Here is a 16,440-nt window from a genome sequence, read left to right as displayed (position 1 = left end):
ATAACACATATCTTTGGCTTTCCAGCATTTCTCCTTTTCTTAAAAGCCTTCAGAGGATTTCTAATAACTTTACTTTTACTCATTATTATACTTCAACAAAACAGAGACTCAAGAAACAGAATTAATTACGAATGTTTTCGAGATAACGACAGAGTAAATAAACATGAAACAATCGACAATCACACCAGCGATATATATATTGAACCATCACAGGTTAGCCACAACACATACTTTATCTCACATCACTAAAATGTACCTGATGAACGCGGACGTTAATAATAACACCATTTGACAGCAGTTCAACAGCGCCACAGTGGGTCACGCCCATGTAGAACACATTTCAAAAAAAATTTAAAAATAGTTGTAGTCTTCGGAATTGATAAATTATATATCTATTAAAAGGTAATAGTCTGCAGATTCAGAAAACACAAAAAAGTAAAAATTGAACTTTTCATGATTTTGAGCCTTTCCGGAGCCCCTTAAACTTTAGCATGTGGCATAACGTTTTATTTTATTACTTTCTTACCATTCGCTGACACGTGACAGTTTCCACATATAGCACTGAATGTACCTGCAAAATTACATCGCTATACGTTGTGTGACTGAGCATCTAGACATCATAAATTCGAGACGTGTGGAAAGCTAGCTCTTCTGAAAGTGGAGCGTGTCAGATACTGAACGCATTAACTCGTTTGTGAAGTTCACTCTTTCGAAGCTGCAGCACCCGGAGGTTGGATTGTTCAGAGTCAGGGGTGGGCTGATATGGTACACGTACGCCCGTAAGCTCTGCCTTATACTACACCAGCGAGGAACAAATGCAATTTGGATGTAAATCAGTTCGTGACTTCGCAAATGGTTCTTGCCAAAGCATGTTCAGTAAGGTGTATAGGCTTAGAAATTAACGTTAGCGTATTTTGTTTGTTTCAGATTTTCTGCTGGTCACAGTTGCAACGAACCAGACGGAGGGATACCAGAGGTTTATGAGATCAGCTACCGTCAATCATGTCCCTGTTAAGGTTGGTCGCATCATATGTCATTAATTTTTGACTCACTTATTCGCCAAGTTCCGTAAATCCCATCATGAAAGAGAACCTTCACGAATCACTACAATCCTTACTGCCATCTAACGTTAATCGACTAAATTAGTAAGTAAGTTAATAATTTGGAAAACAGCTGCTTCATCACCAATTATATTACATTGTTTAGATCCTACTGGTAGGTGAATATTTACATTGATCACAGAATTTGGAAACAAACTACACTGCTCAAGACAATTATGGGATCAGGTGAGATATCACACACAGTAGACATACGGTATCGTATTTTATTCAGATATCGGTTGCAGTTGTAATTTGTGTGTGATACAGTACGATATTTTGCTCTCTCACCTCTGTACTTGAGGTTTACATGGCGTTTACGTAGAGCGAGGCACTGTAGGGCTACCATAATAGTGAAACAATCATTCTCGTTGCCCCCTTATACGGTGTGTGATCACCTCGGACGGCCAGTACAGCTGCACACATGCGGGGCATGGGCAGCATGAGGTTATCAATCAGCTCTTGGGGGATATTTGGCCATTCTTCCGTGAGCGCAATATCCATTTCTGTAACCGTTGTGGGAGGTGCCGGTCTGGCTGCCAAGTGCATCCCAAACATGCTCTGTCGGGGTTAAGTGTAGCGAACAAGCTGACCACTCCATTCGTTCAATTCCCTCAGCTTCAAGCTTGTTGTCCACCAGTGCAGCTCTGTGGGGACGAGCGTTATCGTGCACCATAAGGAACCCATCTCCTGTGGCACCAGCGAAGGGCAGAACAACAGGTCGAAGGATCTCGCCTCTATACCTCTGAGCAGTCAAAGCGCCATTCTGAACGGCATAGAGGTCCGTACGTCGGCCAATACTGACTCCTGCCCACACCATTCGTCCACCACCGTGATCTGATGATGTTTCCTGCACGTAAGCAGGATTGTTCCGAGTTCCACGTTCTCTCCAGATCACGGAACGACGGTTGTCCGGCTGAACACAAAATCTTGATTCATCTGTGAACAGCACCTGGCGTCATGCGTTACGAAATGGCTCTGAGCGCTATGGGAGTTAACATCGGAGGTCATCAGTCCCCTAGACTTAGAACTACTTAAACCTAACTAACCTAAGGACATCACACACATCCATGCCCGAGGCAGGATTCGAACCTGCGACCGTAGCGGTCGCTCGGCTCCAGACTGTAGCGCCTAGAACCATGCGTTACGACTCCAATCCTCATTTTCCTCCGCCCAGTTTCTGCGGGATAAACGGCGTCGTGGTTTTAATGTGACACAACGTAGGCCTCCGTGGGTAGAGGCCACATTCCCGAAGGCGATTTCGGACTTTTGATAATTCGCGTCCTGCTGCTGCCTGGAGTGTGCGTTGCAGCTGAGTTGCAATCAGCCTCCTGTCTCGACGGGCTGTTAACCGAAGATAACGGTCATCTCTTGCTGATGCTACCCGTGGACAACCTTCGCCTTGCCGTCTTTTAACCGTTCCTGTTTTCTGAAATCGCTTCCAAGTCCTGGAAATCGGGGCACTCGAATAGCTGCAGCCACCTCCCTCTGTGTCTGTCCCGCTTCCAAACGTCCTATGGCTCTCAGTGCCTCAGCTTCGGGTGAGTCACGCCGTTGTTGCATTGCACTACCCGCTCACTACACTATCTGAACCCAGCTGCTTGTCATTCGTTTGGTAGAGTAAACACAACACCAACCCTCTCTGCAGAAAGTTACCGTTATTGCCACCAACTCGGTGACCGTAATGTTGTTGTCTCCACTCCGTAGAACCGACGGAAAGGCGTCGAACCATTTTAGTTTATTCTGCCAATGAGAATACTTCTGTGTGTGAAATCTTATAGGACTTAACTGCTAAGGTCAGCAGTCCCTAAGCTTACACACTACTTAACCTAAATTATCCTAAGGGCAAACACACACACACACACACACACACACACACACACACACACACGCCCGAGGGAGGACTCGAACATCCGCCGGGACTAGACGCACAGTGACAATACTTCAGAACCTAGATATCTCAACTGATCGCCTAATTGTTTTGACCAGTGTACATTGTTGGGAAAAACTTCAGGACTAAAGTAATTAACCGAGCGAGGTGGCGCAATGGTTAACACACTGGACGCATTCGGGAGGACGACGGTTCAATCCCGCGTCTGGCCATCCTCTTTTAGGTCTTCCGTGGTTTCCCTAAATCACTCCTGGCGAATGCCGGGATGGCTCCTTTCAAAGGGCGCGGCCGACTTCCTTCCCCATCCTTTCCTAATCCGATGAGACCGATGACCTCGCTGTCTGGTCTCCTCCCACACCCAACCCAACTAAAGTAACTTTCGCAGTTAGTGTCACTGCCAAGCAGTATAGCTAGATGAAACAAGGAGGACACACAGAAAAAAGTGCTGCAGTGTAATACAAAACTGAAAGAAATACGCAATGAGACGAACAGAAATGTCACTTGCGTTCAGAGGCAATAATTACGCTGAAGTCGCGGCCATTTTTGATGGTTCCGTGGACATGGCTCTTAATAGCGTGTCATCACTACGAACGGCAGCTCTGCAACGTGCTCCCATCCTGGCCACAAGGTTGGTAACTTGTTGCAGGGCGTTACGTTCCTCAACCAGCATGGTTGAGAAGTGGTGAGTGGTGGTTGGTGGATGTGGGCGTGTGCTGCAATACGTCTGCCTAGCGCACCCCACACATGTTCACTAGGATGTAAGTACACTACTGGCCATTAAAATTGCTACACCACCAAGATGACGTGCTACACGCGTGAAATTTAACCGACAGGAAGAGGATACTGTGATATGCAAATGATTAGCTTTTCACAGCATTCACACAAGGTTGACGCCTGTGGCGACACCTACAACGTGCTGACATGAGGAAAGTTTCCAACCGATTTCTCACACACAAACAGCACTTCACCGGCGTTGCCGGTGAAACGTTGTTGTGATGCCTCGTGTAAGGAGGAGAAATGCGTACCATCACGTTTCCGACTTTGATAAAGGTCGTATTGTAGCCTTTCGCGATTGCGATTTATCGTATCGCGACACTGCTGCTCGCGTTGGTCGAGATCCAATGACTGTGTGCAGAATATGGAATCGGTGGGTTCAGGAGGGTAATGCGGAACGCAGTGCTGGATCCCAACGGCCTCGTATCACTAGCAGTCGAGATGACAGGCATCTTATCCGCATGGCTGTAACGAGTCGTGCAGCCACGTGTCGATCCCTGAGTCAACAGATGGCGACGTTTGCCAGACAACAACAACCATCTGCACGAACAGTTCGACGACGTTTGCAGCAGCATGGACTATCAGCTCGGAGACCGCGGCTGCTGTTACCCTTGACGCTGCATCACAGACAGGAGCGCCTGCGATGGTGTACTCGACGACGAACCTGGTTGCACGAATGGCAAAACGTTATTTTTCGGATGAATCCAGGTTGTGTTTACAGCATCATGACGGTAGCATCCGTGTTTGGCGACATCGCGGTGAACGCACATTGGAAGCGTGTATTCCTCATCGCCATACTGGCGTATCACCCGGCGTGATGGTATGGGGTGCCATTGGTTAGACGTCTCGGTCACCTCTTGTTCGCATTGACGGCACTTTGAACAATGGACGTTACATTTCAGATATGTTACGACCCGTGGCTCTACCCTTCATTCGATCCCTGCGAAACCCTACATTTCAGCAGGATAATGCACGACCGCATATGCTGGACCTATACGGGCCTTTCTGGATACAGAAAATGTTCGACTGCTGCCCTGGCCAGCAGATTGTCCAGATCTCTCACCAACTGAAAACGTGTCGTCAATGGTGGCCGAGCAACTGGTTCGTCACAATACGCCAGTCACTACTCTTGATGAACAGTGGTATCGTGTTGAAGCTGCATGGGCAGCTGTACCTGTACACGTCATCCGAGCTCTGTTTGACTTAATGCCCAGGCGTATCAAGGCCGTTATTAGGGCCAAAGTGGTTGTTCTGGGTACTGATTTCTCAGGATCTATGCACCCAAATTGCGTGAAACTGTAATCAGATGTGAGTTCTAGTATAATACACTCCTGGAAATGGAAAAAAGAACACATTGACACCGGTGCGTCAGACCCACCATACTTGCTCCGGACACTGCGAGAGGGCTGTACAAGCAATGATCACACGCACGGCACAGCGGACACACCAGGAACCGCGGTGTTGGCCGTCGAATGGCGCTAGCTGCGCAGCATTTGTGCACCGCCGCCGTCAGTGTCAGCCAGTTTGCCGTGGCATACGGAGCTCCATCGCAGTCTTTAACACTGGTAGCATTCCGCGACAGCGTGGACGTGAACCGTATGTGCAGTTGATGGACTTTGAGCGAGGGCGTATAGTGGGCATGCGGGAGGCCGGGTGGACGTACCGCCGAATTGCTCAACACGTGGGGCGTGAGGTCTCCACAGTACATCGATGTTGTCGCCAGTGGTCGGCGGAAGGTGCACGTGCCCGTCGACCTGGGACCGGACCGCAGCGACGCACGGATGCACGCCAAGACCGTAGGATCCTACGCAGTGCCGTAGGGGACCGCACCGCCACTTCCCAGCAAATTAGGGACACTGTTGCTCCTGGGGTATCGGCGAGGACCATTCGCAACCGTCTCCATGAAGCTGGGCTACGGTCCCGCACACCGTTAGGCCGTCTTCCGCTCACGCCCCAACATCGTGCAGCCCGCCTCCAGTGGTGTCGCGACAGGCGTGAATGGAGGGACGAATGGAGACGTGTCGTCTTCAGCGATGTGAGTCGCTTCTGCCTTGGTGCCAATGATGGTCGTATGCGTGTTTGGCGCCGTGCAGGCGAGCGCCACAATCAGGACTGCATACGACCGAGGCACACATGGCCAACACCCGGCATCATGGTGTGGGGAGCGATCTCCTACACTGGCCGTACACCACTGGTGATCGTCGAGGGGACACTGAATAGTGCACGGTACATCCAAACCGTCCTCGAACCCATCGTTCTACCATTCCTAGACCGGCAAGGGAACTTGCTGTTCCAACAGGACAATGCACGTCCGCATGTATCCCGTGCCACCCAACGTGCTCTAGAAGGTGTAAGTCAACTACCCTGGCCAGCAAGATCTCCGGATCTGTCCCCCATTGAGCATGTTTGGGACTGGATGAAGCGTCGTCTCAGGCGGTCTGCACGTCCAGCACGAACGCTGGTCCAACTGAGGCGCCAGGTGGAAATGGCATGGCAAGCCGTTCCACAGGACTACATCCAGCATCTCTACGATCGTCTCCATGGGAGAATAGCAGCCTGCATTGCTGCGAAAGGTGGATATACACTGTACTAGTGCCGACATTGTGCATGCTCTGTTGCCTGTGTCTATGTGCCTGTGGTTCTGTCAGTGTGATCATGTGATGTATCTGACCCCAGGAATGTGTCAATAAAGTTTCCCCTTCGTGGGACAATGAATTCACGGTGTTCTTATTTCAATTTCCAGGAGTGTATATTTGTCCAATGAATACCCGTTTATCATCTGCATTTCTTGTTGGTGTAGCAATTTTAATGTGCCAGTAGCGTAGCGGGAACTGCCAGACCAGTCCATTTGCCGGATTCCCTCTCGTTCCAAGAGCTCACCCACCTTCGCTGTTCGATAGGGTCGCGCATTGTCATGCATAAATATGAATTCAGGGCCAATCGGACGCCATATACAGCGTCATAATGACGTTGACAGATGAGTAGACCGTGTTCAAAGATTTGGAGGTCAGAACACCCAAGCAACATTATGCCTGCCCCACACAATGAGAATCGAACCACCAAAACGATCATGTTCGACAGTACTCCTAGGTGTATTACCTCTCGCCATGAGAGCACAGCTATCGAAAATGATCGCTGCAGTGGTTCAGATTTCATGACGTGGGAAGGGGTAATGTTGCATGGGAGTACTGACCTCCAAATCTTTCAACACGGTACGCTGACGGATCAGCGTTATTGAGCCGCTATACTCCTTCCCCACAGCGGCGGGTCGGACCGGTCTCTCACTACCCTTTAAACAGTCAGTCCACCTACTTGAATAAATTTCAGGCTGTCTGCCCCTTCACTCTGCCATGGTAGCTGAAAAAAGCGGCGTTGACGAAAATTTGACTACATACCTACCATGCGAAGGCCACGCAACTCCAGTCAGTTATACTATTCTTGCATGACTTGCTTGGAAAAAAGTCTAAAATGTTCTTTATGTTGTTTTATTGTCTTTAAAACACAGAAAACGTGTATCGAGACCGTATTTAATATCCCGAAATCAATTACGCAATGTTACTGGTTGTCTGTTACAAGTTCTTACCTAAAAGCAGCAGAAGATATTTAGTCCGACCCGATTCTGAGTCTCCTAAACAATCACTGCCCCACGACTACTTACCAGGTGACACACTGAGTCGTTCTCTAGGCTTCTTGTAAACGGGTGCTTGTCGTAATGTCTCGTAATCCGCAAGAAACACGCCACGCGGAGTTTATGTACCACATGAAATGTTCACATCCAAATATGTCCTTAAATAAATCGTTCACAAGATTTCAACATTCACAAAATACCCAATACTGTAGTCGCTCTTTGTCAACGGAACGAGAACCCATCGCCGGCCTATGTGGCCGAGCGGTTCTAGGCGCTACAGTCCGGAACCGCCCTGCCGCTACGGTCGCAGGTTCGAATCCTGACTCGGGCATGGATGTGTGTGATGTCTTTTTTTTTTTTTTTTTTTTTTTTTTCAACAGTCTACTGACTGGTTTGATGCGGCCCGCCACCACAAATTCCTTTCCTGTGCTAACCTCTTCATCTCAGAGTAGCACTTGCAACCTACGTCTCAATTATTTGCTTGACGTATTTCAACCTCTGTCTTCCTCTACAGTTTTTGCCCTCTACAGCTCCCTCTAGTAGCATGGAAGTCATTCCCTCATGTCTTAGCAGATGTCCTATCATCCTGTCCCTTCTCCTTATCAGTGTTTTCCACATATTCCTTTCCTCTCCGATTCTGCGTAGAACCTCCTCATTCCTTACCTTATCAGTCCACCTAATTTTCAACATTCGTCTTTAGCACCACATCTCAAATGCTTCGATTCTCTTCTGTTCCGGTTTTCCCACAGTCCATGTTTCACTACCATACAATGCCGTACTCCAGACGTACATCCTCAGAAATTTCTTCCTCAAATTAAGGCCGATATTCGATATTAGTAGACTTCTCTTGGCCAGAAATGCCTTTTTTGCCATAGCGAATCTGGTTTTGATGTCCTCCTTGCTCCGTCCGTCATTGGTTATTTTACTGCCTAGGTAGCAGAATTCCTTAACTTCATTGACTTTGTGACCATCAATCCTGATGTTAAGTTTCTCGCTGTTCTCATTTCTACTACTTCTCATTACCTTCGTCTTTCTCCGATTTACTCTCAAACCATACTGTGTACTCATTAGACTGTTCATTCCGTTCAGCAGATCATTTAATTCTTCTTCACTTTCACTCAGGATAGCAATGTCATCAGCGAATTGTATCATTGATATCCTTTCACCTTGTATTTTAATTCCACTCCTGAATCTTTCTTTTATTTCCATCATTGCTTCCTCGATGTACAGATAGAAGAGTAGGGGCGAAAGGCTACAGCCTTGTCTTACACCCTTCTTAATACGAGTACTTCGTTCTTGATCGTCCACTCTCATTATTCCCTCTTGGTTGTTGTACATATTGTATATGACCCGTCTCTCCCTATAGCTTACCCCTACTTTCTTGAGAATCTCGAACAGCTTGCACCATTTTATATTGTCGAACGCTTTTTCCAGGTCGACAAATCCTATGAAAGTGTCTTGATTTTTCTTTAGCCTTGCTTCCATTGTTAGCCGTAACGTCAGAATTGCCTCTCTCGTCCCTTTACTTTTCCTTGGGTTAGTTAGGTTTAAGTAGTTCTAAGTCTAGGGGACAGATGACCTCAGATGTTAGGTCCCATAGTGCTCAGAGCCATTTTTCAAACCCTCCATGAAAAACACGACCACACCATAACACCACCGGCTCCGAGTTTTACTATTGGCACTACACACGCTGGCACATGACGTTCACCAGGCATTCGCCATACCTACACGCTGACATCGTTTTTCCATTGTTCAGTCGTCCATTGTTTACGTTCCTTACATCAAGCGAGGCATCGTTTTGGCATTTACCGGTGTGATGTGTGACTTATGAGCAGCTGCTCAACAATGAAATCCAAGTTCTCTCACCTCCCGCCTAACTGTCATAGTACTTCTAGTGGATCCTCATGCAGTTTAAAAAAGAATTCCTGTGTGATGGTCTGGATAGATGTCTGCGTATTACACATTACGACCCTCTTCAACGGTCGGCGCTGTTCCCTTTTGTGCTGTACGTGTCCCTTCACATTTCCACTCCACTATCGCATCGGAAGCAGTGGACCGAGGGATGTTTAGGAGTGTGGAAATGTCGCGTACAGACGTATGACACAAGTGACACTCAATCACCTGAGCACGCTTGAAGTCCGTGAGTTCAGCGGAGCGCCCCATTCTGCTCTCTCAGGATGTGTGTACTGAAGTCGCTGATATGGAGTACCTAGCAGTAGGTGGCAGCACAATGCACCTTACATGAAAAACTTGTGTTTTTGGGGGTGTCCGGATACTTTTGATTGCATAGTGTAGGTTGATTGGTTTGCTGGGGCAATGGGACCAAATAGCGAAGTCATCGGTCCCATCGGATTAAGGAAGGAAAGAGAAGGAAGTCGGCCGTGCACTTTCAAAGGAAACATCCCGGCATTTGCCTGGAGCGATTTAGGGGAGCAATAGAAACCTAAATTAGGATGGCTGGACGTGGGTTTGAACCGTCGTCCTTCCGAAGTAGAGAGAGAGTCTTATCATCAGCAACAGAGACAGTTAAGTAGTAAAAGAACTGGTCAGTAAGTGTAAGAATTCCAAGATCGTTAGAAAGGCCCCTGCATGATGTTCGATTATCTGCTTCACAGTTTTTACAGAATTGATAGTGCAATTTTGACGTGACAGACCAGAAGTGCTATTGAAAAATTTGTTTTTAGATTTAGAAGCCCATGAAGATGTAGAAGCTGAGAAGGTGCGATTGCTTGTCATCGGAGCTTGAGCATCAGGTGGGCGATGGAGCCAGCTAAGCTATACGCGTTTATTTTTCACGCGCGTCCGTGACATAATTCACGCCGTCATTGTAGACCACTGCGTGTTGAATGGGGCTGGTTACACGACGCCTTTACGCACGTTGCTTGCCCGAAGACTTCTGCGTTCTCGCGGCGCAAACGCGCTCAGGTGCATTTCATGGGAGTGTTTTTCACGCCGGGCACTGGTAACACGTGCGGGTAACGCGCGTTGCGTTTTTATGATCTGTCACGGGGATGCTGCCTTCTAGGAAGCAGCCCAGGATCTACGATACTTCACAACCGGGGCAAATAGTGCCCCCCCCCCCCCCTCCCACTTGAGTGTTTGAGATCAGACGTCAAACATTAAAAAAAACAACGAAAAAAAAAGGTTTCTCAAAAATATGTTCATTTTGTACGGCCCGCCTTTCCGAAGCGTTTCACATATACACTGCTGGCCATTAAAATTGCTACACCACGAAGATGACGTGCTACAGACGCGAAACTTAACCGACAGGAAGAAGATGCGGTGATATGCAAATGATTAGCTTTTCAGAGCATTCACACAAGGTTGGCGCCGGTGGCGACACCTACAACGTGCTGACATGAGGAAAGTTTCCAACCGATTTCTCATGCACAAACAGCAGTTGAACGGCGTTGCCGGTGAAACGTTGTTGTGATGCCTCGTGTAAGGAGGAGAAATGCGTACCATCACGTTTCCGACTTTTATAAAGGTCGGATTGTAGCCTATCGCGATTGCGGTTTATCGTATCGTGACATTGCTGCTCGCGTTGGTCGAGATCCAATGACTGTTAGCAGAATATGGAATAGGTGGGTTGCAGAATATGGAATAGGTGGGTTCAAGAGGGTAATTCGGAACGCCGTGCTGGGTCCCAACGGACTCGTATAACAGGCATCTTATCCGCATGGCTGTAACGGATCGTGCAGCCACGTCTCGATCCCTGAATCAACAGATGGGGACGTTTGCAAGACAACAACAACAATCTGCACGAACAGTTCGACGACGTTTGCAGCTGCACGGACTGTCAGCTCGGAGACCGTGACTGCGGTTACCCTTGACGCTGCATCACAGACAGGAGCGCCTGCGATGGTGTACTCGACGACGAACCTGGGTGCACGAATGCCAAAACGTCACTTTTTCGGATGAATCCAGGTTCTGTTTACAGCATCACGGTGGTCGCATCCGTGTTTGGCGACATCGTGGTGAACGCACATTGGAAGCCTGTATTTGTCATCGCCATACTGAACAAAAATGGTTCAAATGGCTCTGAGCACTATGGGACTTAACTGCTGTGGTCATAAGTCCCCTAGAACTTAGAACTACTTAAACCTAACCAACCTAAGGACATCACACACATCCATACCCGAGGCAGGATTCGAACCTGCGACCGTAGCGATCGTGCGGTTCCAGACTGTAGCGCTTTTAACCGCTCGGCCACTCCGGCCGGCCCATACTGAACAGTGGACGTTACATTTCAGATGTTTTACGACCCGTGGCTCTAATAAGATGCCTGCGAAACACTACATTTCAGCAGGATAATGCACGACCGCATGTTGCACGTGCTGTACGGGCCTTTCTGGATACAGAAAATGTTCGACTACTGCCCTGGCCAGCACATTCTCCACATCTCTCACCAATTGAAAACGTCTGGTCAATGGTGACCGAGCAATTGGCTCGTCACTATATGCCAGTCACTACTCTTGATGAACTGTGGTATCGTGTTGAAGCTGCATGGGCAGCTGTACATGTACACGTCATCCGAGCTCTGTTTGACTCAATGCCCAGGCGTATCAAGGTCGTTGTTACGGCCAGAGGTGGTTGTGCTGTGTACTGTTTTCTCACGATTTATGCACCGAAAATGCCTGAAAATGTAATCAGATGTGAGTTCTAGTATAATATATTTGTCCAATGAATACCCGTTTATCATCTGCATTTATTTTTGGTGTAGCAATTTTAATGGCCAGTAGTGTATAAAAGGTGTATAAGGAAATGCAAGACATATTCTTCTGTCACACGTCACTTCATTTCACTCTGTGGAAATCAAACGTGAATATTTTGCAATGAAAGCCACCAAACCTATATTCAAGACAGTGGAAATTGCAATGCCTTCTGGGTCCTCTCCTACTCCCAGTCAGCCGGTTTGACACCACACCCCCGTTAAAAATACTTGGAATTAAGATGGTGGGATTATTTGTGACCAGGAAACTAAGAACTGTTCAGAAAATTTGCACTTTTTATTGCCTATTAGCTAATGACTTTCTCTTTTGTGTGATATAAAATTAAATATATTGTTGTTGTTGTTGTGGCCTTCAGTCCAGACACTGGTTTGATGCAGTTCTGCATGCTACTGTATCCTGTGCAAGCTGCTTCATCTCCCAGTACCTACTGCTACCTACATTCTTCTGAATCTGCCTCGTGTATTCATCTCCTGGTCTCCCTCTACGACTTTTTACCCTCCACGCTGCCCTCCAGTACTAAATTGGTGATCTCTTGATGCCTCAGAACATGTCCTACCAACCGGTCCGTTCTTCTTGTCAAGTTGTGCCACAAACTCCTCTTCTCCCCAATTCTATTCAATACCTCCTCATTAGTTATGTGATCTACCCATCTAATCTTCAGCATTCTTCTGTAGCACTACATTTCGAAAGCTTCTATTCTCTTCTTTTCTAAACTATTTATCGTCCATCCCTCTCCAACTGAACTGTGTACTGTTGCATTCATTATCGCACTACCTACAGGCTCAGAGAAGTTCAAACACATTTCATCATTCAACAGCCCCTCAATATCCCACTTATTTCGATTTTGCTTCTTCCTGACGAGTCTCTTTAACGTCAGTTGTCACTATTAAAATTTACTTGGTTGATAATGAGTCGAAAATGTTAATGATAGCATTTGAGTTTCCTGAGGCTGACATACGTACTGAAAAAATTTAAGAACATTACAGTGGTAAAACTGGTCAGCATGGTGATGTTGGACTGATTAATAGATAAATAAATAGATTGATTGGTTGATTGGTTAATTGAGTGGGTGGATGACTGAGTGAAATTTTGAAGGTTAGATTAATTGCATGACTGATTGATCAATCGACGATTGATTGATTGAAAAATGATTGAGAGTCGCATTCATTTGTTAATCGAAACTGATACATTAAGTGCACTCAAGACAGTTAATTTACTTAGATTCAGTAACAAATGCAATTATCTTTTTGCAGGTGCTAGGTATGGGCCAGGCGTGGAAAGGGGGCAACATGAACTATGCAGGCGGAGGCTTCAAGGTGAACCTGCTGCGGGAGGAGCTCGAACACCACAAGGATGACCCCGACAAGGTCATAATGTTCACTGACAGGTGAGCACTGTGGGTGCAAAGGGTAAGGACAGGCCAAAACACAACCGGCTGTCCCCTGTGTGGGAAAGCAGAGGCGTGTCATTCAGAGCTAATTGAGCATGGGACCCCTAACGTCCATACATCCCGAAGATAGTGTGCAAGTAACAATGAGGTAAAGTGGAAGCTGAAATGGAAGTATGGTAGTTGAATTGGAAGGGCGCTACTAGACGTGTAAAGATGGAAGATTAGACAGATAAAACGAGGTGAGTAACAGATCGCATCACAGTGCACAAGCGACCATTTTTCACACACTTCTCAACGATTCTCACATAATGGGTTGCGATGCAGACTTGTTCTATGAGTAGAGTCCAATCTGTTGTTTTAATCCCACAAAGACAAAATTAGCTCTCTGTTAGGCAGGATTGGACTCTGAAAGATCTCGAAGGAGGTCACACTTGAACCACTGCCACAGTTCGTAATTACGAGATCCAGGGGGCTGTTTTGAGACCCAGGAAAGCTTCGCTGAAGACCAGTAGAGAGTCGATTAAGGTTAACTACTCCACAAACAGACTGATATCTGGCCTTAACCGTGACTCCTACAATGCTAGGAGGACAGAGGTCTGCAGAGCTAAGAGCTCCCTTATATGCAATGACTTGCTGAGAAGCCGTGCGGGATTAGCCGAGCCGTCTAAGGCGCTGCAGTCATGGACTGTGTGGCTGATCCCGGTGGAGGTTCGAGTCCTCCCTCGGGCATGGGTGTGTGTGTTTGTCCTTAGGATAATTTAGGTTAAGTAGTGTGTAAGCTTAGGGACTGATGACCTTAGCAGTTAAGTCCCATAAGACTTCACACACTTGTGAACATTTTGAACTTGCTAAGAGTGTTATTAGACGTAGAATTTCATATACATGACTGAAAATCCTTCTGTACACATTGCACAGCACCATCCGAGCTCATTTAAGTAGTTTCTCCCTCTCTATGAGAATTCTATGTCTGCCTTCTTTGGGTCAAACAGAAAGTGACAAATAAGTGGAAAGGAGGGGATAAGAAAGGAAGGAGGGGTTAGGGGATGAAGGAAGGGTCAACAGAAAGAGGAAGGGACAATTTGAGAAGGGAGGAATTGGGAGTGGAGGAGGGTGGAAGTAGAAGTGGAAAGGGATGGAACTTGTACCAGACAAGAATGGAAGTAGAAGTGCAGAATGGAGCAAGTAGAAGTGGAGAAGGGTGAAATTTGTAGTGGATAAAAATGGAAGTGGAAGTGTAGAAGGGAGCAAGTAGGAGTGGAGAAGGGGAAATTTGTAGCGGAGAAAAATGGAAGTAGGAGTGAAGAAGTGAGCAAGTGGAAGTGAAGATGGGTGAAAGGAAAAGTGGAGAAGGGAGTGTATAGAAGTAGAGAAGTCTGGAAGTAGTATTGGAGAAGGGTGTAAATAGAAGTGGAGAAGGATGGATGAAGAAGTTGAAGGGCAGTAACTGAAGTAGAAGTGTGGCAGTTGAAGTGGATAAATGGAAGCTGAAGTTGGACTGGAAATGTGGAAATTGAAGTGGATGAGCAGAAGTACAAGTGGAAAGTGAAATTTTGCAGAAACGGACATAATGTCTGATTGGATAGCCACAATAAGTGATTTTACAATGTAACTTTTAAAATGGTGCAAATGGCTCTGAACACTATGGGACTTAACATCTATGGTCATCAGTCCCCTAGAACTTAGAACTACTTAAACTAACTAACCTAAGAACACCACACAACACCCAGTAATGTAACTTCTAATCCGTCTTGATTGCAAAATGTTTATTCATATGACTGATTTCGGTTCGTCTAGAACCATCTTCAGATCTGATGCAGCATGTGAAAGTTGATGAATTTGGACGGGTTATCATATGAATAAACATTTTGCAATCAAGACGGATTAAAAGTTACATTGAAAGTGAAGTGTAAGAGTAAAGAAAGGAGGCAGAAAGTAGACAATAGAGGTGGGAGCAAAAAAGGCTAGCAAAGAAGGAAGGGGGCAACAGGATGGGCATAGAGAGATGAAAGCAGTGAGTGGAATGAAAGGAGAAAGTAGGAAAGTTAGTAGAATGAAACATGAAAGCAAAGAAGTGATAAGCACACAAATGAAAAAGCAGATAAGTGAGTAGAACGATGGAAGGAAGCAGAAAAGTTAGTAGAATGAAAGAAGGAATCAATTAAGTGAATGGAATGAAAGAAGGAAGCTGGAAATGAGGAGAATAAAAGGAAGGAGGGAAGTAAATGGGGAGAATTAAGGAAGAGAGCAGTGTTGTGAGAAGGATGAAATATTGACGTAAGAAAGAGCACAGGAATGAAACGAAAGGGGACAGGTAAATGAAAAGAGTGGGGGAAGAAGTGGAAGAAACAGTGGAGACAGGGTAGGATGGATGAAGGACAGAATTAAAAAAATGAGGACAGCTTATAACACTACCGTCTGCTACAGCTATACCATAACCTTAAAGTTGGAGGCGGGTCGTGAAATAAAACTATCTTGTTAAAGCAATTATGGTATAAAGCAATAGAACAATGTTACCCTCTGAAAGGAATTTTGTTATGTTGACCGTGTTGTACCTAACGGAGGTAGCTTCTCGGAAGTGAAAGTCAGAATTACGTAAATATTCAAACAGTAACAAACAATAATTTACTTATCCACACGGTTCAAAGAATAAAGAAAACGGGCTCCATCCTAATTAGGCGTAGGATGATTAACATTCTTGTTTAAGAAAGTAGGTATGAGAAACTTTAACGGACAAACACAACCGATATTTTGCCACACACGAGTGCAATGAACTCTGACACCTGCATATATTAACGTTAAGTTTGGAGTTGACAGCTAGAGTTTGGAGTTGACAGCTAGAGCAGAACAGATAACGATACACACTGCTATCTCCAGGTATTAGTCAAACTGAGTGGTTTCAATAATATTACTATTACAGTGCACTTTAG

At 46.2% G+C, this 16,440-nt stretch overlaps 1 protein-coding gene across 1 annotated transcript in view; it reads left to right on the top strand.

Annotated features, from left to right (window-relative positions):
- The window catches only part of LOC124720509 (procollagen-lysine,2-oxoglutarate 5-dioxygenase), a 438,909-nt gene that overhangs the window by 116,522 nt on the left and 305,947 nt on the right, over positions 1 to 16,440 (top strand). Inside the window, exons 2-3 of the mRNA XM_047245868.1 lie at positions 928 to 1,016; positions 13,377 to 13,510. Coding sequence (XP_047101824.1) covers positions 928 to 1,016; positions 13,377 to 13,510 — 223 coding nt within the window. The remainder of the gene's footprint in view (positions 1 to 927; positions 1,017 to 13,376; positions 13,511 to 16,440) is intronic.

The sequence above is a fragment of the Schistocerca piceifrons genome, chromosome 11 (assembly GCF_021461385.2).
Source record: "Schistocerca piceifrons isolate TAMUIC-IGC-003096 chromosome 11, iqSchPice1.1, whole genome shotgun sequence".
Classification (NCBI taxonomy): Eukaryota; Metazoa; Arthropoda; class Insecta; order Orthoptera; family Acrididae; genus Schistocerca; species Schistocerca piceifrons.
The sequence above is the reverse complement of the archived record's forward strand: the minus strand, read 5'-3'. Positions and strand labels throughout refer to the sequence as shown.